Below are 24625 nucleotides of genomic sequence, written 5' to 3' on the forward strand. Positions count from 1 at the left end.
AAAAGAGTGTAAACCCTAAATTAGTGTTTGTTTAATATTTCTTTAGGTAGTATAGTATGTCTAGGGTTTAGGGTTTACCTAATTAGGGTTTACGTGTATTTTTTTTTTCTTACAGATGAGGGTTTACTATCATCGTCAGAAAGGGTTTGTCTACGCTCTGTTGCACAAGGAAGACCTCTTGTTCCTTGGAGTCTTCTTGCTGCAACAGGAAGTAATTTAGCAAGAAAAGGTCTTCTTTTATTTGCACCTAATGCAACACGAAGGTGGATGGAAATATGCTCAAGAGTACGCAAACCCTAAACCCTAAACCCTAAACCCTCATTGGAGTGAAAACACTCGTAGTGTATGGTTAAACCCTAATGCTAAACCCTAATAATTTTAAACCCTAATAATGCTAAACCCTAATAATAATGAGTCGCATACTATTTTACATCTATGCTGCTGCTGCTGCTGCTGTTTGCTTCTGCTGCTGTTGCTGCTGCTGCTGCTGCTGCAGGGTTCTGCAGGTGTTTCTCAATGTTTAGCGTATGTACAAACCCCAATTCCTTATTCATACATGCATTTGCTGCTGCTGCTTGTTGTATTAACAAATACTTTCTCTGCTGTTGCAGCAGGACTAGAAGCAGCAACAATAGTATGTAAGTTGCAGCAAGTAGCATTAGGCAGCAGCAGCAGCAGCAGCAGTCCTGATCCTGATGCAGCAGCAGCTGCTGCTGCTGCAGCAGCCGCAGCAGCAGCCGCAGCAGCGGCAGGCTCAGGGCCAGAGAACCTCCCGATACCACCACGCGATCCTGCTTCAACGGAAGCTGCAGCAGCTGCTGCAGGAGCTGCTGCCGCTGCTGCTGCTGCTGCTGCTGCAGCAGCAGCAGGAGCAGGGGCAGGAGCCTTCCTTGCCCCACAAGCACTAAGACCCCATGTATGGGAAGCAGCACAAGGCCTGTGTGTACATTTGCTGCTGCTGCTGCTGCTGCCTACCTTCTATCATGGTATACTAGATGCAGCACAAAGAATTAATAATCCCTTTGGGTAAATATACACCATAAACCCTAAACCCTAAACCCTTCCCCTAATACAGCCTAAACCCTAAACCCTAACTAAACCCTAATTAGACGCTAAACAACAAACCCTAATAAGTCACCATATGCCAAGACATTCAGGTGTATGTACACTGCAAATAATGTTAGGCTTTTATTACGCTGCCTATACACTGTAGAGGTAGGCAGCTATTCACACTTGCTGCTGCTGCTGCTGTTGCTGTTGCTGCTGCAGAGTTAACTCCATAAGCTTCCCCCGCCAGGTGTATGTGCAGCAGCTAGAGGCTGAAGGACGGGCGTTTTGTGTTGCTGCTGCTGCAGCAACAACCCCTGCTAACAAGCAGAAGCTGCAGCAGCTGCAGAAGCTGCAGCAGCACCAGCACCCCGAACAGCAGCAGCAACAGGTGCAGCAGCTGCAGCAAATGCAGCGCGAGCAGCAATGGGGTTTTAACCCCAGGCTAATGCCCGAGGAAATTGCTGCAGAGGCAGCAGCAGATCACAGTGAGCTGTTGTTGCTGGAGCAGCTAGAGCAGCAGCTGCTGCAGCAACAGCAACAGCAACAGCAGCAGCAGCAACAACAACAGCAATTAGATAGCTGTGTGCCGTCAGAAACAGAACCGCTCCTTACTAGCCCCGTTTGACGCCAAAACCGTTCAAACCCTAAACCCTAAACCCTAATTTTTAAATGCATAGTTGAGGAAACCCCAACGTAGAAGCATATTCAGGGTTTATCTCCCTAGGGTTTAGGGTTTAGGGTTTGAGGTGCAGCTCCTGTACACCAACAGCATCTCCTCAAGCCTCTCGGGGTCGCTGTACAACACACCAACGTCACAAACCCTAAACCCTAAACCCTAAACCCTAGGCGACTGCAAGTAAGAATCCAGCAAGAGCAGGAGCTGAGGAGCTGCTTATTCTGTAGCAAACCCTAAACCCTAAACCCTAAACCCTAGCTTACGATGTAAACACCCATAGACGAGAAGAAACACCTTCAGCCTCGAGAGATATTAAAGAATAAGGGAAACCGCCAAAATGCTGCTGCTGTTGCTGCTGCTGCAGCGCTGCTGCTGCTGCTGCGGCAGCTTGGGCCTCAGGCGGAGGCATCATTACGCGTCTGTTGCTTGTACTGCTGCTGCTGCTGAAGCAGTAGGCAGCAGCAGCAGCAGCAGCAAGAGAAACATCACACAGGGGGAATCTCTCCATCTTGAGCACCAGCGGCTGCTGCTGCTGCTGCTGATGCAGCGCAACCTCCCTGTTGCTGCTGCTGCCTAGCTTGGATCCGCTTGCTGCAGCAGCAGCAGCAGCAAATGTTCCATCCTCGGGAAGCACAGCCCCACATATTGCAGGGGGAAAGATGTATGCCAGCAGCAGCTGCAGCAGCAGACACACATAATTCTTCCTTTGTTCCTAAACCCTAACCCTAAACCCTAACCCTAAACCCTAAACCCTAATCCGTGTTTAAGTCTTACCTCTGACACAGTCATCCCAACAGCTGCCGCATGGAGTTGCCAGTTTAGCTGCTGTTGCTGCTCATCATCTCCATTGCTGCTGCTGCTACTGCTGCAGATGCTGCTGCTGCTATGCTGCAACACCAGCAGCCAGCATCTGCTGTCCCAGTACCCAAGAGATGCATCAATTGCTGCTGGGAGACGCGCACTGCTGCTGTTGCTGCCTCTGCTGTTGCTGCTGCTGAGGGAATTCTGCAGCAGCATGGCTCGTGGCTCGCTGCTGGTGCAGCAGCAGTTACTGCTGCTGCTGCTGCAGCAAGTTCGCAGCAGCTGGCCTTGCAGCTGCTGCTGCAGCAGCGCTTCTACGCGGTCTGGCTGCATCATTTCCCTCGCCGCCCCTGCGGCTTGTTGCAGCAGTTGGTGCTGCTGTTGCATGTGCTGCTGCTGCATGTGCTGCAGCAGCGCAGCGCATGCAGAGCAGCCGAAGGGGTGCTGCTGCGCTTCAACAGCATCTTGAAGTTGCGGTGTACATGCAGCAGAGAAGGTAGATACAGCAGCTAGGACTGCATGCAACGGCAGTGCAGCAGCACCAACAAGTGCTTTTGCTGCTGTTGTTACGATCTGGTGCTGCTGCTGCTGCTGGTGTGGCTGTTGCTGCTGCTGCTGCAGCAGCTCGCGCAACGGGAAGGTAGGCAATATCTGACGTAGAGAAGAAGCAAAAGAGCCTACAGGTACGAGAGCAGCAGCAGCAGCATGTGCAGCAGCAGCAGCAGCACCCCTGGCTGTGCGGTGTACATACACCTCCCGTGCTGCAGCAACAATGTGCTGCAGCGAAGCTCTTATGCTGCCTAGTACTGCAGCAGAAGCAAGAATCTGCGGTGTCTGCAGCAGCAGCAGCGCTGTATAATGAGCTAGGAGCTCCCGCTGCAGCAGCTGCAGCGGCGTATACAGCTGCCGCAGCAGCAGCAGCGGGAAGGAGACCCTGCAGCAGGAGACTGCAGCAAGAGCAGCAGCACCTTTTAGATCTAATGATATTATAAACCTAAAAGGAGAGATATACACCTCATCTATGCTGCATGCATGCAGCCGATTTGCTGCAGATGCTGCAGCAGCAGCAGCAATCACAGCAGCAGGATCTCCTCCTGCTGCTCCTCCTCCTGCCAGACGTTGCTCCTGGTGCTGCTCCTGCGGTTGCTCTTGCTGCTGCTGCTGCTGCAGGAAGAGAGGACGCAGCGCAGACACAGCAGCACCAAAACTTACTCCCCACCGCAGCAGATTCTCGTCAGCGCGGATGCTAACAACATAACCCTTCTGCTGTTGCTGCTGCTCTTGCTGCTGCTGCTCTTGTTGCTGCTGAGGTGTCTCTCTTGCTTCAAGGGCAAGAAGAGGCAAATATACAGCCGAAGACATTGCTGCCTCTTTGCCCATCCATGGCGGCGGCAGCAGCAGCTGCTTCTGCTGCTGTTGCTGCTGCTGCGCTTCGGCAGCAACTGCAGCAGCAGCAGCAGCAGGCTCCTTTACTTTGCTGCTTACAAGTGAAGCAAGACAACATATTGACGGCAAACAAACCCATTGCTTCATGCTGCTGCTGCTGCTGCTGCTGCTGTTGCTGCTGCTGCTGAGGGAAGCAGAATCAAACAGAAGCGAATGCTCTTTTCGACTGTCTTCGAGCAGCTGCAGCACACTGCTGCTGCTGCTGCTGCTGTTGCTGCTGCTGCTGCTGCGGAACACATAGCGTAGGCGCCTAAAGTGGGCAACAACTGTCTCCGTAACCTCCGTGTCAGCAGCAGCAGCAGCCGCAGCGGCAGCAGCAGCAACAAGAGAACCCATTGTGCTGTTGCTGCTGGTGGAGGCAGCAGCAGCTGCTGCTGCTGCTGCTGTATCTGGTGATGAGAGAGCAGCAAGGGTTTCATCAACAGACACCTCAAAGGTGAACTGCTGCACCCACCGCGTGATGGTGCTGCTGCTGCTGCTGTTGCCGCTGCTGCTGTTGCTGCTGTTGTTGTTGCTGCTGCTGATGCTGCTGATGCTAGTTGTGCTTTCTCCCCGTTCAAGGATGCATGGGATAGGTCCTGCTGCTGCGTCGTCTGTGGCAGCAGCAGCAGCTGCTGCTGCTGCTGCAACCAGAGCATCTAAAGAAGTGCCCTTAGGCGCAGCAGCAACAGCAGCAACTGCTGCTGCTGCTGCTGCCTGCCGCTGCTGCAGCAACATTTCCACCTGTTTCAATGGGCAAGGGACACAGAAGCGCGTGAGCCTCTCTGCTGCTTCTGCTGCTGCTGCTGCTGCTGCTGCTGCAGGACAGGCAGCAGCAGCAGCGGCAGCAGCAGCAGCACTCGTAGTAGCAGCTGCTGCTGCCATCGCCTCCCATGCAAGGGAACCCCTAAAGGGAACGAAATCCACCGTGAGCAGATGGCCATTGCTGCTGCTGCTGCTGCTGCTGTTGCTGCTGCTGCGCATATGGGCAATTATGCAGCCACCTACGGGTTCTGCTGCAGTAGCAACTGCAGCAGCAGCAGTTCGCGAAGGAAATAGCAGTGCCCATGGAGTGCCCCGTGCTGCAGTTGCTGCAGCAGGGCCATTGCCTGCCCCATCAGCAGTAGCAGCGGCAGCAGCAGCTGCTGCTGCTGTATACTCTGCAGCAAACTGCATCGGTATGCGAGGCACTAAGAAACGGGATACTGCGTCACCTTGCTGCAGCAGCAGCAACGGCTGCGACCACTGGCCTCTTACACTGCTGCTGCTGCTGCTGCTGCTGCTGCTGCTGTTGAAGTGCAGCAAATCCATTCCCATGTCTGCAGCAAACAGCACAAATTCTTGCTAAATCCTAAACCCTAAGCCCCAAACCCTAAACCCTAAACCCTAAACGTGCTTCTCATTGATCCCTTACCATGTGTTGCCCCGTCATCAAGGGCACAGAGCTGCACATACACCCCAGGTTTCTGCGGTGCTGCCCTGCTGCGGTTGCTGCTGCTGCTGCTGCTGCAGGCTGCATGCCGAGAAAGGGCTCGCATGACAAGAGGATCGCTTTGGATGTAGAAAGGGCGGATGTCAATCTGCTGCTGCTGCTGCTGCTGCTCTGTTGCTTCGTCACTCCTTATGCGGCTCGCAGCAGCAGATACTGCATCTGCTGCTGTTGCTGCTGGTTCTTCTGTTTCTGCTGCTTCTACTTCAACAGCAGCAGCTGCAGCAGCAAAAACAGCAACAGGGGGCTTCTGCCCAGCAGGTAGGTGCGCAGCAGAGAAGGGGGCAACGCGCTGCCGCAGCAATCTGCTGCTGCTGCTTGCGCTGCTGCTGCTGCTGCTGCTGATGCTGCTTTGAGCAACAGCAAGAGTAAAAGGAGTTCTGTTTAGCAGCAGCAGAGGAGCAGCAGCAGCAAAAGACAGCGAGAGGCAAAGGCTCCCACTTGCATGCAAGCCAAAGGATACATGCAGCAGCCGCAGCAGCAGAGGGGGCAGCAAGCCTAAACTGCATGCTGCTGCTGCACTCAACTGGTGCTGCTGCTGTTGTTGCTGCTGTTGCTGTTGCTGCATGCGGAAATTCGCCAGCGGCAGCTGCACATCGGGCGCCGAACCGCCACCTCGCCACTGCTTTTGCTGCTGCTGCTGCTGCTGTTGCTGCTGCTGCTGCTTCTCAGTAGGCAACGCACCAAACCCCACATCGCTACGAAGCTGCAAAACTACGCTGTCTGTCCACCGCACTTGCTGCTGCTGCTGCAGTTGCTGCTGCTGCTGCTGCCATTGTGAGGCATCCGCTACACGAAGCAGCAAAGGAGGAGACACACCTTGAACAGCCTCCAGGCTAAGTGGTGCTTGCTGCTGCTGCTTCTGCTGCTGCTGCCCTTGCTGCAGTTGCAGCAGCAGCTGCTGTTGTTGGGGTGGCAGCAGCGGAGACTCGAGGAGAGACCGAGGCAGGAGGCCTGTGTTACTTCCACCAGCAGCAGCAGCAGCAAGCGCATGCAGTGTTGCAGCTGTTGCTGCTTCGAAGCAGCAGCAGCGCGCCTCCTTAGCGTCTTGCTGCTGCAGCGAATCAACAAGCAGCAAGACACCGCTGCTTCCTGCTGCAGCAACAGCAAGGTGTACATACACCCCAAATGGCAGCTGACTGCGTACACACAGGGGAGGAGACACCAGCAGCAGCAGCTGCTGCGGTGCTGCTGCGCTGCAGCAGCAACCTTCTATTGATCGCCGATTGAGGCTTAGCAGCAAAACAGCATAACGATCTGCTGCCTCTCCTTCTGTCCTGCTGCTGCTGCTGCCGTCGCTGCTGCTGCTGCTGCAGCACACCAAGGGGATGCAAACACGTATAGTTTTGTTAATAAAAACCTGCTGTAGCGACTCCGTCCAGCAGATGCAGCTACAGCTGCTGCTGCTGCTGCAGTTGCTGCTGCTGCAGCGCACCCCAATATAAGCAGCAAAAGGCGCAGTTCGATCCTGGCGGAGGCAGCAAAGGGAGGAAAGGTCCACGGTCGCTGCTGCTCCTCCTGCGCTGCTGCTGCTGCTGCTGCTGCTGCTGTTTGTTGCTGGTATCTCTATAATATTACCATAAATATCCTTAATGTATATACTTAATGGGCAGCTGCTGCTGGCGATACACTTGGGGTGTACCGACAGCTGCAGCACACGCTTAGAGACTCCCCAGCAACGGGCATGCACCAGCAAGGAACCCGTCATATGCTGCTCCTCCTGCGGCTGCTGCTGCTGTTGCTGCTGCTGCTGCTGCAACTGATGCTTTGGACCAGTAGGTAATGGGAGTACTAACGCTCCTGCTGTGGACAGTGCACCAGAGCTGATCATGCTGCTGCTGCTGCTGCTGCTGCTGCTGTTGCTGCTGTTGAAGGGGCCCGTGCTGTAGTTCGCCCGATCGAGCTGCTGCTGCTGCTCATAACTGGCTTCTAGCAGGCTCGCAGGACTTCCGCTGCTGCTGGATCTGAGTTCGTCGGCGATGCTTATGTTGCTGCTATTCCTGCTGCCACCGTGCTGCTGCTGCTGCTGCTGCTGCTGAGGCGGCGGCGGCGGCGGCAGCGGCGGCAGGTGCTGCCTGACAAGAGTGAGGGACGTCCAACAGCAGCTGAAGGTTGTTCCTGCAACGGTATCAGCAGCTGAGCTGCTGCTGCTGCTGCTGCTGTTCAAGGCAGCAGCTGCTGCTGTTGAAGGGGCCGCCGGTACAGCAGCTGCTGCTGCTGTTAGTGGTATCGGCTGTTGTGACAGCAGCAAAAATTGCTGCTGCTGCTGCATCTCCTCCTGTGCTGCTGCTGCCGCTGTTGCTTCTGTAGCAACAGCAGCAGCAGCTGGAGCAGCAGCAGCAGTGCCCACTAAATGCACTGCTGCAGCAACCAGCTGCGGTGCTTCAGCATCGGTAACCTGCATGCACCCAACAGAAATACACACATTTTCCCCCGTTGCTCAGCGATGGCAGCAGCAGCAGCAACAGCAACAGCAAACATAGTAGCAACAGCAATAGCAGCAACAGCAGCAGGAGCAGGTAAAAGACCATCCAATGAACAGCGTGCAGCAGCAGCAGCAATGCCAGCAGCAGCAGCAATTAACAACGAACCTGAAGGGCAGAGTTAGGCTGCAGCAGCAGCTCCTGCGTCCTTCCGAAGTTGCTGTGCTGCAGCTGCAGCAGCAAAGTGCTGCTGCTGCAGTTTGCTGTATAGAGCGCAGGGCGCATGCGCAGCATCAGAGGCCCCGTGCTGCTGCTGCTGCCACTGCTGTTGCTGCTGCAGCAATCGAAGGCGTCCTCTTCTACATTTCCAGCGTAACAAAAGACACATGCACTGCTCTCTACCTGCTGCTGCTGCTGCTGCAGCTGCTGTTGTTGCTGCTGGTGCTGCTGCATGCGAGATGCAGAGGGGAGGTGCACAAAACCTGCCTGGAAGGTTTGCTGCTCCTGCTGCTGCTGCTGCTGTAACCATCGTAGGAGGCTACGCTGCCGGCGTTGCTGCAGCAGATCTTTGCTGCTGCCTGCCTGCAGCAGCAGCAAGGGGTTGCTGAAGGAGCCATTTGCTGCTGATGCTGCACCTGTTGAAATAGCAGCAGCAGCTGCTGCTGTTGCTGCTGTTGTTGATGCTACCGCTGGATACAAACCGATCGCCAAGGATACAGAGAGGGGTGTAGCAACAGGGGGGAGAATTGCAGCAGCAGCAGCAGGATGCAGACTCCCCACAGTTGCTGCTGTTGCTGCCCAGTCGAAGTCCTGTTGTTGCTGCTGCTGATGCTGATGGGTTGCATGCTGCTGCTCTTGCTGCTGCTGCTGAGGTGCCATCAGATGCTGCTGCTGGAGCGCGCCTTCACTAGCGCAGCAAGTAACAGAATTGTACTGTTGCTGTTGTTGCTGCTGCTGCTCCTGTTGCTGCTGCTGCTGTTGGTCTTGCTGCTGCTGCTGTTTCTGCTGATGCTGTTGCTGCTGCTGCTGCCGATTGGGCTTCTCCCTTGGCAGCAGCACCTCCAGCAGCTTCTGGAGGGGCGGCACTTCCTTCTGGAAGCAGAGGCCAAAGTCGCCGTGCTGCTGCTGCTGTTTCTGCTGCTGCTGCTGCTGCTGCTCGCCTATATCTGTACGGAAGGAGATCGGCAGCAGCAGCTTGTGCTGCTGCAGCAGCAGCGGGGGACAGATGAAGCAGCAAGTCTGCAGCGGGGAGACCCTACAGACACCGAACCAAACTTTATACATAACTCTGTTGCTACTGCTGCTGCTGCTGCTGCTGCTTGGGCTGGGCAGCAACAGCACACAAGAGGTTCCCGAAGCAGCAGGCAGCAGCAACGGCTCCCATGCCACAGCAGGGGCATTCTTTGTTCCAGCTGTAGCAGCAGCAGCTGCTGCTGCTGCTGCTCCTGCAGCAGCAACAACAGGAAAGACAGGCGCTGACCAGCCGCCACCGCAGGCGAGCGCAAAACGCAGGGCCATTCGGTCTTTGCTACTGCTGCTGCTGCTGCTGCTGCTGCTAGGATATGCAGTGGGGAGACACCAGAATGCAGCTCGTGCTGCACCTGGCGGCAGCAGCAACGAGCCACCAAAGGCTGCCTGCTGCAGCAGCAGTGGCACAGGTAGCAGATTCAGCAGCAGCAGTGGCACATGAGGAGGCATTTGCTGCAGCTGCTGCACTGCAACACATGCCTGCCCTTGCTCCTTTCGATGCTGCTGCTGCTGCTGCTGTTGCTGTGTCTTGACAGGATATTCATCAGGTGACAGCGCAGCAACTGCTGCTTCTGCTGCTGCTGCTGCTCGCCACAGACGCAGGCTGTCGAGGTGTACAGTCAGCTGCTCCTGCAGCAGCAAAGCAACAGCACAACCGCCAGGGGGCAGCCGTGTCAGTGCAGGATGGAGACTAATACGCTCTGCTGCTGCTGCTGCTGCCGATGCCGTTGCTGCTGCTGCTGCTGCTTGCAGCGTCACGGCAGGGCAGTGCAGCAGCTGCAGCGGCTGTAGCGTCGACGGCTGCTGCACCCGCGCCCTTAGCTGATCTAGCCGCAGCCGCAGCGCAACACCCCCCGCTGCAGCAAGGCCAGCAGCAGCAGCAGCAGGACCGCCTTGCGGGTATATAGGAGACACCTGCTGCAGTGACACATGCAAGGCCTCTGCTGCTGCTTCAAGAGACGGAGCCTCGATGCCTAGAGCATCGAAGGGATATGGTCCCGTTGCTTCTGCTGCTGCTGCTGCTGTTGTGTCTGCTGCTGCATGCGCAAAGGTAACGCAGCAGCCGCTGGACTGAAGCGACAGCCTCAACTGCCGCAAGGGTGCGCGCAGCACGGGGAAGGCAGCAAGCAGCAGTAGCTGCTGCTGCTCCTGTAACGCGTTTGGTTGCTGGTCTGGCCCCAGCTGCTGCTGCTGCTGCAGCAGCAGCAGCGTAATTCTGAATCGTCGCGCTACAAGGCTGCTGCTGCTGATCTTTGGCTGCCCTAATGCGACCCCACAGAAGCGTCTTTGGAGCTCATCGTACACCTCAACTTGCTGCACTATCCAGTAGTGTTGCTGCTCGTGCTGCTGCTGCTGCTGCTGCTGCTCGTGTTGCTGATGGCAGCAGTGCATGCAACGTCCAACTGCAGCAGAGACCAAAGCAACGGGCATAGGAAAGCAAACCAAAGCCTTCAGCTGATGCACCGACCCGTACCCTGCTGCTGCTGCTGTTGCTGTTGCTGCTGCTGCTGGGGACGCGCTGCTGCAACAGAACGCTTGCATCGGCTCGAGAGCTGCTGCTGCTGCTGCAGCTTGCTGCTCCTCGTCGCCGCAGAAGCTGTTGCATGCAGAAACAGCCCGCAGCGGCAAACACGGACAGCAGCGGTGTCGTTGACCGTCTGGTGCTGCTCCTGCTATTGCTGCTGTTGCTGCTGTTGCTGCGGTGCTCACTGGCTGCAGCAACAGACTGAAAGGAAGCAGTTGCCAGTGTACGACCTCGTCATCCATTGCTGCTGTTGCTGCTGCTGCTCCCTCTCCTGCTGCTGACGGAGAAGATGGGGCTGCTATAGCTGCTGCTGCTGTGGCGCCACCTGTGTCTTGTGCACTTCCAGCAGCAGCATCAGCATAAGCAGCAGCAGTTGCTGCTGCTGCTGCCATGTCACTCAACCCTGTCAGCGTCTGCTGCAGAAGCCTCAACCTCCAAGGAGACAAACGCAGCAGCAGAGGAGACACACGCAGCTCTGCATTCGCTTCTGTATAAGCAGCAGCAGCAGCAGCAGCATTGTCAGTTGATGCTGCCGCTGCTGCTGCTTCTGCAGGTTCAGCAGAAAGCTTTAGCCCCGCTGAGGTGTACAGACTCCGCAGACAAGCGCATGCAAGCTCTGCTGCAGACCCTTCTTCTAAGGGAAGTGCTGCTGTTGCTGCTCCTGCTGCAGGATGTGCTGCTGCAGCAGGGGATTTGCTGCTATACAGAGATAGACTACCTCCTAGTCGAAGAGGCGGTATCAGCGGCAGTTGCTGCAGCGGCGCTGCTGCTGCCCAGCAGCAGAGAGACACTGCAGCAGCAGCAGCATCAATTGTACGCATGCTGCTGCTTCCTGCTGCAGCAGCAGCTGCTGCTGCTGCTGTAGATGGGATGCAGCTGTATAGAGCGGAAGGAGACAACCGCCGCCGCATCTCACAGATTTCCACCCACTGCTGCTGCTTCAATTGCTGCTGCAGTTGCTGCTGCTGCAGTTGCTGCTGCTGCAGTTGCTGCTGCTGCTGCTTCTGTACAGGCCATACAACTAGGGCGAATTGATGCAGCAGCAGCCGCACAGCTCTTAGGTTGCTGCTGCTGCTGCCGCTTGCAACATGCAGCAGCAGGAAGTTAAGAAACACTTTGTCCACGTGCTGCTGCTGCTGTTGCAGAGGGCCTTTGTGCTTCTGCTGCAGCTGTTGCTGCTGCTGCTGCTCCTGCTGCACTGAAGAGGGTGACTCCGACGCATCCAAAGTTTGCTGCAGCAACAGCAGCAATGGCTGTCTTGACAGCTGCAGTAGCTGCTGCTCTGCTGCTCGTGGGTGCAGCAGCAGCGCCACGTTGCCGATGTATGCAGTCCTTTCAACTGCTGCTGCTGCTGCTACTGCTTCTGTTCCTGCTGCTGCTGTTTCTGCTTTTGCTGCTGTTGCTGCTGCTGCGGACGTCTTGAGGCCTGGTGTCACTCGCCAAATAATTTCAATGCCGCACGGCAGCTGCTGCTGCTGCTCATACTGCTGCTCTTGCAGCTGCTGTGGCTGCTGCTGCTGCTGCTGTTGCTTCGGAGCAGGCGATGGTGGGGCTGTCGGGTGTACAGACGCCACAGCAGATCGACCAACCTGCAGCATTAGGGATCGCAGGGCTACTCTCCTGCTGCTGCTGCTGCTGCTGTTGCTGCTGCTGCTGCGGTGCTCCAACTGCAGCCCTGAAGCCCTTAGAGCGATATGTTCATCAGCAGCGGCAGCAGCAGCAGCAACAGGCACCTGCTCTCCTGCTCGCAGCAGCAAACGCCGCATGCAGCGTCGATCTTCTGCAACCTGCTGCAGCATATGCGAAACAGGATCGCTCGTTTGCTGTGCTGCTGCTGCTGCTGCTGCTGCAGCTGCTGTGGGCATATCCATTGTTGCGTTACCTGCTGCTGCTGATTCTGAAGCTGTGCATGCAGAACGCCTGGCGCCTCTGTACAAGCTGCAGCTGCTGCTGCGGCTTTGGCAGCAGCCCCTGCTGCTGCTGCTGCTCATGGTGCTGCTGTTGCTGCTGCTGCTGCAGCTGCTGCTGCTGTTGCTGCAACTTGAACGAGTAGAGGAGACACCGTCCCCGCACCACAACAAGTCAGCTGCACCAGCATTAACACCAGCTGCTGCTGCTGCTGCTGTTCCTGCTGAAGCGGGTGCTGCTGCTGCATCCGTTGCTGCAGCAGCCCACGGGGCAGCCAGCAGCACGTCTACAGCATCCACAAGCATGCAAACCTCTTGCTGCTGCTGCTGCTGCTGGTCCTGCTGCTGCTCTTCTTGATCCTCCCATATTAGTGGAGGAGTCTCCTCTGGGGAAGAAGCTGCCAGTGCTGCTGCTGCTGTTGCTGCAGCCGCTGCTGACTCTGCTGCATGACGTTGGAGTTGCTGCACCAGCTGCAGCAGCAGCAGCAACACAGCATAGTCGCTGAGATCAACGTACACCGCAGATGCATGCGCCTGCAGGCGCTCTCCAAGCGCTCTCGGTGTCCGCCGTAGCAGCAGCGGCAGTTGCTGCTGCTGCTGCTGTTGCTCCTGCTGTTGCTGCTGCTGCCTATGAGCTCCACAGGGGGCGCCACTCACGGTGTAGCTGCAGGTGCAGCAAATGTCACAGCAGCAAGCGCGAAGCAGCGTACTGCAGCAGCAGCACTCTCCATCATTATTGCTGGTGCCGCTGCCGTTGCTGCTGCTGCTGCTTCCCTTTGATTTATGCAGGCGCAGATTAACGGGGTGTATGAACAGCCGATCGCAGCAGCTCTGGAAGACATCAGCTGCTGCTGCTGTTGGTACTGCTGCAGTTGCTGCACTCATGTTCGCCAGCAGCAGCACTTCCTGCTGCTTCACCCAGTGAACGTCTTGCTGCTGCAGCTGCTGCTGCAGCTGCTGCTGTTGCTGCTGATGGAAGGCTCGGACAGATACCCCAGAAGCAAAGCCATCCTCAATGGTTACTACTACACGGCCTGCTGCTCCCACTGCTGCTGCTGCTGCTGCTGCACTTGACTCTGCTGCTATCCCTGCTGCTGCTGCTGCTGCGGGAACCGAAAAGTTAACCGCCAAGGTACCACAGCGGATCTCCCAGCTGCTGCGCTGCAGCAGCGGCAACGTCTCTTCTATGACTGTTGCTGCTGCAGTAGATCCTGCAGCAGCTTCTGCCGCAGCTTTTGCAGCAGCTGCAGCTGAAGCAGCAGCAGCAGCTGCTGCTGCTTCCTTTTGATGAAGACAGCGCTGTCTCAGGAACTCCAAAGCAATCGCCGTTTGTCCTAAGGTAGCAGCAGCCGCAGCAGAACCACTAGCAGCAGCAGCAGCATCTGCTGCTGCTTCAGCAAACGACCGGAGAATGGAGGCAGCTGCCGCAGCAGCAGCAGCAGGCAGCTGCAGTGTCAGTGGCAGCAAGACAAGTCCCCATGATGCCTGCTGCAGCACCGCCTCCCCATCGAGGAGACACCAACCACTAGCCTCCTCATGCTGCTGCTGCTGCCGCTTCTGCTGCTGCTGCAGCTGCTGCTGCAGCTTCTGGGGGCACTTGTGGAGGGCTACTACGCCTTCCCGCCTCTCAGCAGCAAAGGCGAGCCACCAGCTGCTGTTGCCATTCCTGCTGCTGCTGCTGCTGCCAGCAGCAGCAGCAGGCGGAGAAACAACGGGTAAGGAGATGTTACTCAGCTGTGGGGCTGCTACTTCTTCCTCTGCATGCAGCAGCAAAACCCCTGCTGATTCTGCTGCATCTTCTTCCGCAGTAGCAGCAGTAGCAGCAGAAGCTGCTGCTCCTGAGAATACGGCAATGCCTCTCTTTCTGCACGGTGCTCCTTGCTGCTGCTGCTGCTGCTGCTGCTGCAGGAGTGCAGCGTAGGGACGACTCACAAGAAAACGCCAACCACTGAGAAGAGCAGGCAAACTGTTGCTGCTGCTGCTGCTGCAGGCAGCAGGTAACTTATACATTTCTATGCGCACCTCGCCAAGACCCAATGTAAATCCAAAGGCCCGCTGCTGTTGCTGCTGCTGCAATTGCTGCTGCTGCTGCTGCTGTTGATGCTGCTGCTGAGATATGAGCAGCTGGACGGAAAAACTGCTGCTCACCTCTACGCCCAATTCCTCCCATAGACTTCTTCTGCGGTTGCTGCTGCTGCTGCTGCAGCTCTTGACAATAGTACTTGTGGTATGGTGCTGCGGCTGCTGCTGCTGCTGCTGCGGCTGCTGCTGTGAGTGTCCTGTCGGCAGCTGCTGCCACCAGAGCAGGAGAGCAGCAGCATCCGCATCTGTTGCATGCAACAGCAATTCCTTATCCCACTGTAGCAGGATCTGCAGCGTCGTTGCTGCTGCTCCTGCTGCCGCAGAGCCTGCTGCAGATGCTGCTGCTGCTGCTGCATCTTCACTAAAACTGCTGCGCTCGAACAGCCAGCCGCAACGGGAGGTCTTGAGGTGTACAGACAGCGGCCCGATCTCTACGCGTTGCTGCCAGGTCATAAGCTGCTGCTGCTGCCGTTCTTCTTCTTGCTGCTGCTTCTGTTGCTGTTGTTGCTGCTGCTGCCCCCATACGCGAAACGCTCCACAGCGCAACAGTCGTTTCTCCCAGCGTATGCTGGGCAGCAAGGCGCAGAGCAGCGTACCCTCCTTAGCAGCAGCAGCTGCTGCTGTTGCTCTATCTGCTGCTGCTGCTGCTGCTGTAGGGGACCTGCAGAGCCGCAGCAGCAACTCAGGCAGATAGCAGTCAGCTACAGGATCAAGCAACAGCAGGGGCCACATCCGCCGTGCTGCTGCTGCTGCTGCTGCTGCAGCACTAAGGCCTCGCCAGCTGTTGGTATGTTTGCTGCTGCTGCTGCTGCTGCGGACAGTTCGCTCAGACGAGAGTTTTCTCGGTTGACTGGCAGCAGCAGAAGTAGAAGCAGGAGTAACTGTTGCAGCAACAGCTGCTGCTGCAGCAACATCAGCAACCGTTGCAGCCTCTTGCTGCAGTGCGGCGCAGCATCTAAGCAGCATGGATACCACCTCTGGGTAGAGCATAAGGCAGTTTGTGCTGCTGCTGCTGTCGATGCTGCTGCTGCTGTTGCTGCTGCTGCTGCGGACTCGGAAGTAGACAAGAGGCTGCTGCAGCGATGCTGCGGAGACAGCTTCTGCTCGCAGCAGCTGCAGCTGCTGGCAACGACTAGCAGCAGCGGAGTCCATATGTGCTGCTGCTGCTGCAGCGCGTGTTAGCTGCTGCAGCAGCTGCTGCTGCTGCGGCAGGAAACACCTGAATGGTGGCTGCGGCAGCAGCAGCAGCAGCCCCTCAGGGGGCCTCAAAGCAGCAAACGATACAGGGAAGCTACCGCTGCTCTTGCTGCTGCTGCTGCTGCTGTCTTGCTGCTGCCTCACAACAAATCGCATGCAGAGGGTCATCAGCGGTTCTGCTGCCACCGTCTTTTGCTGCTGTATACGCCTAGACAACAGCTGCTGCTGCTGCTGCTGCCGCTGCTGCGTTTGGTACTCGTGCAGCGACTGCTCCAGCGTTTGGCCTCCCGTGCTGCTCTTTCCCGTGGCACTTTCAGCAGCAGCTGCTGCTGCAGCAACAGCAGCAGCTGCCGCTGTTGCTGCAGCAACGGCAGCTGGTGGTGCTGTCGGCGGTGGACGGCATGCCACCGGCAGCAACAGCTGCTGCTGCGGCTGATTTGCTGCAACAAATAGAGGAATCCCTATAGAGGGAGCAGCAGGCAGCAGCAGCAAACCTCTCCCGTTGCTGATGGATACATACACCTCAAGGAAGAGAAGAGACGAGTTGCTGCTGCTGCTGCTGCTTCTGCTCAGGTGTGGCCTAATCGGAGGAGCAAAGGCATCTCGGATCCTGCTGCTGCTGCTGCTGCTGCTCCTGCTGCTGAGGCTATACCTGGTGGTGCTGCTGCTGTAGGTGCTGCTGCTGTGGCTGCTGCTGCTGCTGCTGCTGTCGCCATACAAGGCGCAGCGGACGCTGCAGCTAGCCCCACTAAGTTCCAGCAGCAGACGGTGCGGCGTCTCTATAGCACCAGCTGATTCAGCTGCTGCTGCTGCTGCTGCTGCCTCCTCCGAATCCGCTCCCGCTGCATATAGAGCAACAACCTTCCCCGCAGCAGCAGCAGCAGCAATCTCCATTGGGATCCCATAGCAGCCTAGACAGCCGCAACGGAAGCATGCAGCACACACAGGTGTTGCTACTGCTGCTGTTGCTGTATTTGCTGCTGCTTCTGTCGTCGCTGCTGCTGCTTCGGCTGCTTCCAAGCCTGCTGCTGCTTCTGCTGTTGGCTCTGCTGTTGCTGTTCCCGTTTCATAGCTACTGATTGTTGCTGCAGCAGCAGCAGCAGGGCTGGTTTCGCTTCGCTGCCTCGAGCCTTGCTGCAGTACATCCTGCTGCTGCTGCTGCTGCTGCTGATCCTCTTGTTGCAGCCAATCCCCCTGCTGCTGCAGCTCCGTTATTTGGTGCTGCCTCCTGACGTAAAGAGGAGTCTCCATGTGGCGCAGCAAATGCAGCTCCACGTACACCCCGAGTGCATGAGCTGCTAGGCTGCGTGCAGCAGCAGCAGCAGCAGCAAAGTCTGATGCTGCTGCTCCGATGCGCAGCAACTGCACCTCCCCTGCAGCCCTCATAGCTGAAGTATACAGGCAAATCTGAGGAGCAGTGCTGCTGTTGCTGCTACTGCTGCTACTGCTGCTGCTGTATGCCTGTGGTCCAGCCAAAGAAAGCTGCTGCTGCTGCTGTGTTGGTGAGCATTGAATGGCTGTCGTTGGGTCTCTCTGTACAGCAGCAACAGCAGCAGCAGCCCCAACAGCAGCAGCAGCAGCAGAGCTGCAATCGGCGTCCTCCTGTCTTATCTCAGCTTCCAATCCCTTTAGCAGCAGTAGCTGCTGCGGATCATCATCTGCAGCGGCAGCAGCAGCATCTGTATCCATTGCTGCATGCTGCTGCTGCTGCTGCACTCTTAGCTGCAGCAATCCAATGGTCAATGATGCGCTGCTGTTGCTTTGTCGTTGCTCCTGCCGCTGCTGCTTCTGTTGCATCTGTTGCTGCTGCAGTTGCTGCAGCTGCTGCTGCTGTTGCCCTGTCCTCGCCAGTGCCCCACCAGGAGGCGTCGGGGCAGCCGCAGAAGCCACAGCAGAACGACCAGCAGCTGCAGCTGCAGCAGCAGCTGCAGCAGCTGCTGCTGCAGCAGTAGCAGCAGGTGCTGCGCTGTTAGCAGCATATGCTACATGCAGCACAGGAATAAAGCATAGGCAATGCGCCAGCAGCAACGGCAGCAACTCCCTCTCTACATACTCTGGTAACGCGGTTCGGCTTATCCTGAACAATCAAAAACACTAAACCCTAAACCCTAAACCCTAAACCCTAGGCATACCAACCCTCGAGTTCAGGCAGAAATACACACCATTAGGCAAAATTCCTGTACAAAAAAGGGTTTAGAGTTTAGGATTTACTGCTCAGAAGGTAGGGTTTAGGTTTTAGGGTTTAGGGTTCGCTGCATAGAAATTAGGGTTTAGGGTTTAGGGTTTAGAGTTTGACTTTCTCACTTGACAGATCGTAAAGCGAAGTGCAGCCAATGGATTCGCCCACGAGCTGCTGCTGCTGCTGCTGCTGCTGCTGCTGCTGTAAATCCGCCGTGCCACCTTTGTTGCTGCAGCTGGTTGCTGGAGTTGCTGTTGCTCGTCTTGCTGCTGCTGCTGCTGCTGTCAGCAGCAGGAAGCCTCAGCAGCAACCGCACATCGACCTCGGGCACAGATACCACAAAATGAATATTTCCACCAGCAACAGCAGCAGCAGCAGCAGCAGCAGAACCCGCTGCTGCTGCTGCATCCTTCTTGTTCTTGCGTCCCTTGGCTTGGTGCTGCTGCTGCAGCTGTTGCTGCTGCTGCTGCTGCTGCTTCAGAGTTTGGTCGTGTGCTTCTATGGAGTAGAAGTGAGGATACCTTCTGCTACTAGCCTTGCTGCTGCTGCTACTGCTACTGCTGCTGCTGCTGCTACTGCTGCTACTATTACTGCGCCACAAGGAGCTGGAGCTACTGCTGCTGTTGCTGCTGTAGTGGCTGCTGCAGCAGCTACCTGAAGTGCGTAGAGGCAGTTCCGCCAGCGGGTGCTGCTGCTGTTGCTGCTGTTGTTGCTGCCTCTGTTGTTCGTCCGCTAACTCATCTGACAGTCTCTGCTGCTGCTGCTGCTGCTGCTGCTGTTGCTGTTGCTGCTGCTTTGGCAGCCAAAAGAAGAGCCGCAGCTCATGCAGCAGCGTAGCAGTGAGGTGTACACTCAGGGGCCCCACAAGCACACTGGCTCTGCATCCTGCTGCTCCTGCTGCTGCTGCTACTGCTGCTGCTGTTGCTGCTGAGCCGGACGTGTTGATACCCCCCGCAGCAGCACTGCCTGTGTCTGGTGGCGAAGCAGCAGCAGCTGCTGCTGCTGCTTCTGCTGCAGCAGGAGAGGGAAGGAACAAGAGACCGCACTGCAGCGCAGCTCCTCTTGCCGGTGTACTTCCTAAGTCGACGCTTGGATTGCTGCTGCTGCTGCTGCCAAAGCTGCTACTGCTGCTGTTGCTGCTGCTGCTGTTGCTGCTGCTGCTGTTGCTGCTGCTGCTGTTGGTACTGGTGTCTGTCGTAGAGTTTGCCTCTACGCGTGCAGGTGCTGGGGATGGTGCACCAGCTGCTGCTGTTGTTGCTGCAGCAGCAGCAGCGCTGCCAGCTCGAAGGCAGACGAACCCTTCCTGCTGCAGCAGCTGCTGCTCTGACGACAGCAGCGCTTGCTGCTGCTGTTGTTGTTCTGTTTGCTGCTGCTGTTGCTGCTGCTGCTGCAAGTAGAGTCCTGCTGCTGTTGCGTCTCTTGCCCATGCCTGCAGGAAATGTACATACACCTCAGGGACGCCAACAGCAGCAGGAGGAAGAGAGAGCAGCAAACGACCTCCTTCAAGGCCGCATGCAAAGAATGCCCTGCTGCTGCTGCTGCTGCTGCTTGATGCTAGCTGCTGCTCTCGCCGTTGCTGCAGCGCTGCTGCTGCTGGCTGTGGGGCAATAAGAGTTAGGGAGACAGAAGACAGATTAACAGACACTAAGGCATTAGCAAGGGCCCCTCGCAGCAGCGGCTTCTGTTGCTGCTGCTGCTGTTGCAGCAAATCCTGCAGCAGCGCCTCCTCCTCTAAGTCATCCTCAATAGAGATATGCCGGCTACTCATGCTGCCACTCGTACTGCTCCTGCTGCTTCTGCTGCCGCCGTTGCTGCACCTGCTGCTGATGCTGTCCCGTCTGCTGCTGCTCTCGCCGTTGCTGCAGCTGCTGCTCACAGAGCCCCTGGATACGCCACGCACTTTGCTGTTGTTGCTGTTGCTGCTGCACTCTCTCTTGAAGGACAGAGCTTGCTGCTCCTGCTGCTGTTGCTGCTGTTCATTTTCCGCAGCAGTGGTGTGTGGTCCAGCGTTTGGTGGTGGTGGTGGTGGTGGTGGTGCTGCTGCTGCTGCTGCTGCTTCTTCTGCAGTTGTGGGCCAGCCTGCAGCCTCAGAGAGCCCCTTGGCCTCCTGCTCTTGCTGCTGTTGTTGTTGCTGCTGCTGTTGCTGCTGCTTCTCCACTTCTGTTTCTTCCTCTGACGAATCCCCCAAGAAGGCGTCAACTGCCCACTTCAGCCAACGCTCAGCTCTGCTGCTGCTGCTGCTGCTGCTGCTGCTGCTCTTGCTGTTGCTGCTGCTCTGACTCGTGCTCTGTGGGACACAAGCAGCAACTTGTGGCAAGCGCCGCCAAGCAGGGCTTTGTAGGGATAATCGAGACAGCTGCTGCTGCTGCTGCTGCTGCAGATGTTGTTGCTGTTCTTGGTTGCCTTGCTGCTGCTGCTGCTGATCGGTCTGCTGCTCTCCATGCTGCTGCGAAGGCGACGAAGGACAACTCCCCGCTGCATCAGTGTCTTCCTGCTGCCGCTGCCGCTGCTGCTCTTCTTGCTGCTGCTCTTCCTGCTGCTGCTGCTGCTGCTCGTCGCTGCCGCCCTCTACACACATACTACAGGGCGAAGCGTCGGAAGCTGCTCCTAACTGCTGCTGCTGCTTCTGCTTTTCTTTTTCGTCTAGCGGCTGAATTTCCTCCTGCTGCTGCTGTCCCTCTTGCCGCTGCTGCTGCTGCTGCGGAGGCGGGAGAGGAGGAGGCTTGTCGAAGAGAACAGACCGCAGCGCATGCAGCTGTTTGCTGCTGATCCGCAGGTGCAGCGGCTGCAGCAACGCATCAAGACAAAACCTGTCTGGTGTTGCTGCTGCTTGCTGCTGCTGCTGCTGCTTCTGCTGCTGCTGCTGCAGAGGGAAGGAGAAACGAATGCTGCAGGCCCACCGCCGCAGCAACGGCTGCTCGTAATTGTGCTGCCGCTGCTGCTGTCCGCTTTGACCTCCTATTGCAGTACCTGCAGCAGCAACTGCTGCTGCTGCTGCCGCCGCCGCTGCTGCTGCTGCTGCTGCTACGCTGTCTAGGGTTTTGCGTTCTTCAACGCTATTATAAGCTGCTGCTGAAGCTTGCGTCGTTGCTGCTGCTGCTGCTGCTGCCTTGGCTTCTGTTTCTCCTACTGCAGCTACTGCAGCATCTGCCGCGGCTTTTGCATCGCGTGGATTATTTGCAGCAGCAGCTGCTGCTGCTGCTGCTGCGGCGGCAGCAGCAGCAGCAGTTGCTTCTGGTGCTAGGGAAGCCTCCGCCAAAAGTGCTGAAGGTGGGAGGCCGGCAGACAGCTGGCTGCTGCTGCGTCGGATCCTCCACATCCGCTGCTGCTGCTGCTGCTGCTGCTGCTCTGTATCAATGCAGATAGTGAGATCCTTCAAGAGACATTCCCGCTGCAGCGAGTGCTGCTGCTGCTGCAGCTGCTGCAGCAGCTCAGAAAAGTGTCGTGAGTGGTGTGTGCTGCTATCGCTATCTCCGTGCAGCAATCCTTGCTGCTGCTGCTGCTGTTGCTGCTGCTGCGGCAGACGAACTGTAAGAGAGGACAAAGCAACAGATACTGCATGCGGCCCCTGCAGCAGCTTTATATTCGCATTAGTTAGCTGCAGCTCTATGGCTAGCAGCAGCGGCAGCAGCAGCGAGGAACCCCATTGCCAGCCCTCAGCAACCGTGCCGCTGCTGCTGCTGCTGCTGGTGCGTCGTAAGCTAGCTGTCGCAGCAGCAGCCGCTGCTGCTGCGTCGCTGTCTGCGCTTGTGCCACCAGCAGTGCCAGCAGCACCTGCTGTTGCTGCTGCATCAGGAGAGACGTGCCCTCCTGCAGCTTGCGTACTGGTAGCAGCTGCTGCTGCTGCTAGGCCTGCTGCTGCTGCTGTTGCTGCAGTGGCATTGCTGCTGCTGCTGCTGCTGCATGAGTCTGCAGCAACAGAGGCCTGGCTGTTACTGCTTCTATCTGCTGTAGTTTCGCGAGTTGTATCGTTATCACCACCGTTGCTGCTGTTGCTGCTGCTGTTGCTGCTGTTGCTGTTGCTGCTGCTGCTGTGGCGCTGCAGCACAATATTTAAGAACTGAAAAGACAGCAGCAGAGTTGGCTGTCTTCCCCAAATGACAGACGCTCGAAACTCTTTTGCTGAGCCCTCCACCAGCCTACACACACAAACGCTAAACCCTAAACCCTAAACCCTCACGCTCTCCAGGCATCAACAGCAGCAGCACCAGCATGAGCAGCAGCACGAAGAGTAGCAACAACAACAGCAGCAACAGCAGCAGCAGTGTTTCTAGGGTTGCAAAGACGATCTCCGCACGGCGTTTTCTGCCACTCGGACTAAAAAGTGTTTAGGGTTTAGGGTTTAGGGTTTAGGGTTTAGGGTTTAGGGTTTACTGTAATCCATCTAATTTGAATAAATCTTTAATTATATTTTTTTTTAATTTAACATTTGCTATAACTACGCTGCTGCGCCATAAAGATATTTGCTGCGGATTACAATCCTCTAATAAGCTGCTGCAGTGCTGCAGCAGCAGACGCTGCAGCAAACCGCCAAACATCTTCTGCTGCTGCTGCTGCAGATGCTGCTGCAGTTGCTGCTGCTAAGACAAATGCACAGCGCACCAGCTGAAGCTGGTGCTTGCTGCTGCCGCTGCTGCAGCAGCTGCAGCAGTTGCAGCGGCTACTGGAGTAGCTGCTGCTGCTCCAGTAGCCGTCACCACAGGCGGTTGCTGCAATTCCTGCTGCTCCTGCTGCTCTTGCTGCTCTTGCTGCTGCTTGTGGAGAAGGCCAGCAGCAAGCTGCAGAATAGCCGATGCATGACGACTTCGCTGCTGTTGTTGCTGCTGCTGCTGCTGCATCTATGCACGGAAGCAATTCGCAGCGGGAGGCATCCCTGAATATAAAGGGAGAAGTGTATATCCGTTTGCTGCTGCGTCTGCTGCTGCCAGTACTACTCCTCTCCCCCTCCCCCAACCCCTACCCCAACGACTGCTGCTGCTGCACTTGTTGGTGCTGCACTTGCTGCTGCTGCTGCTGCTGCAGTAGTGCTAGAATCGGAAGCAAAGGAAGGATCTAGGTCCAACCTTTAATACAAGAAGACAAATAAGTATACAAAGAAAAGAAAGAAAAGCATAAAAAATATTATATTGTATATATTCATTAGGTAATATCCATAGAAGAGTAAGCAGCAAAGAAAGGACAAGCAGCAGCAGCAGCAAGGAAGCTTCCCCTAATAATGCAGGTATACTAAGGAAAGAAAAAGATGATTGTGTTTGTTCTATGTTTTCTCTTACTAATAATCTTTGTATAACATATTCTCTCCTATTTGCTGCTGTTGCTGCTGCTTGCTGCGTTGCCTCTAGTCTTGCATGCAGAAGGTAATCACGATCTCTTGTTTCTCTTTCTATTGCTCTTCCTTCTTCTGTATATATAGAGGGACCAGCAAGAAAAGCTCTATATACAGCATCAGCTAATTCTTTTTTCTCTGCTGCTTCTGCTGCTGCTGCTGCTGCTTGGGATCTTGGGGATAATCTACGACGAGCACGACGACGACGGTAACTGCTGCCGCTGCTGCTGCCTATGCTGCTGCTGCTCTCATATGTGCTGCCGTTTGGTCTCCTTGGGCTGCTTCTGCTGCTGCTGCGGCTACGGGTGTTGTTGCTGTGGTTGCTGTTGCTGCTGCTGCAGTTCGCTGAGGGGAGGTTACTGTACTTGCTGCTTATAAGCAACTCTGATTTATCCACATTCTCTCTTCCATTAGTACTGCTGCTGCTGCTGCTGCTACTACTACTGCTGCTGTTGCTACTGCTGCTGCTGCTGCTGCTGCTGCTCCTGTCGCGGTTGTTGCTGCATCGCTCCCGACTTCGGAGTTCCATAGAGGCGATTGTGCACACAACAGCTGCTGCTGCTGCTGCTCGTCGTACAGCAGATCCCGCTGCTGCTGCTTATGATACTTCTGCTGCTGCCGCTGCTGCTGTTTCTGCTCCTAAGATCCGGCAAATGTCTCGGGTTTTTGCCGCTGAGGACAGCAGGAGCAGCAGCACGAGCAGCAGCAGCAGCAGCAATAGCCGTTTATACACCCAAAGACAAACAGAAATAATAATAAACCCTTAAAGCTCACTGACAATATGTAACAATTATTATCTTTTGCTGCTGCTGCTGCTGCTGCTGCTGCTGTTGCTGCTGCTGCTGATGCTGCTGATTCTACATCGGTGAGCTGTCGGCAGCGCCCCCCAACATGCGCTGCCGCTGCCGCTTCCGCTGCTGCTGCTGCTGCATTGCTGCTCTTGCTGCAGCGGTTGCTGTTATTCTTTTTTCTTTTATCTTTGTATAAGCAATTAAGTGCTTTCATAGGAATAAAAGCTTTGCTGCTGCTGTTGCTGCTGCTGCTGCTGTAACTGTTACTGCTGTTGCTGTTCTTATTGCTGCTGCTGCTCGTGCTGCTGTTGTTACTGCTGCAATTATCTGAAGATATGTCTCGTGTTTCTTCTGCAGCAGCAACAGCAACAGCAGCATCAGCAGCAGCTGCTGCTGCTTCTACTGCTGCAACAGCAGCAGGAAGTTATTGCTTATGTCTTCCTGCTGCAGTATAGGAAGAATTCCCTTGTTATACACAGCAGCAACTAAATTAATTGAAATACTTT

At 56.2% G+C, this 24625-nt stretch overlaps 1 protein-coding gene across 1 annotated transcript; it reads right to left on the reverse strand.

Moving 5' to 3' along the window:
• Nucleotides 1-1777: 1777 nt before the first annotated feature.
• Nucleotides 1778-23857, reverse strand: EMWEY_00005270 (hypothetical protein, conserved; the record flags this gene model as incomplete). The annotated part of the gene is made up of 11 exons (XM_013481192.1): nucleotides 1778-1844; nucleotides 1990-2438; nucleotides 3740-5271; nucleotides 5367-5642; nucleotides 6051-6580; nucleotides 6837-6865; nucleotides 7084-7839; nucleotides 8033-17900; nucleotides 18128-22141; nucleotides 22605-22840; nucleotides 23276-23857. 11 exons carry the CDS (start codon nucleotides 23855-23857, stop codon nucleotides 1778-1780), a joined length of 18339 nt encoding a protein of 6112 aa, XP_013336646.1.
• Between the last annotated feature and the right edge of the window lie 768 nt (nucleotides 23858-24625).

This window comes from Eimeria maxima, genomic scaffold, assembly GCF_000499605.1.
Source record: "Eimeria maxima Weybridge genomic scaffold, Emw_scaff29, whole genome shotgun sequence".
Classification (NCBI taxonomy): domain Eukaryota; phylum Apicomplexa; class Conoidasida; order Eucoccidiorida; family Eimeriidae; genus Eimeria; species Eimeria maxima.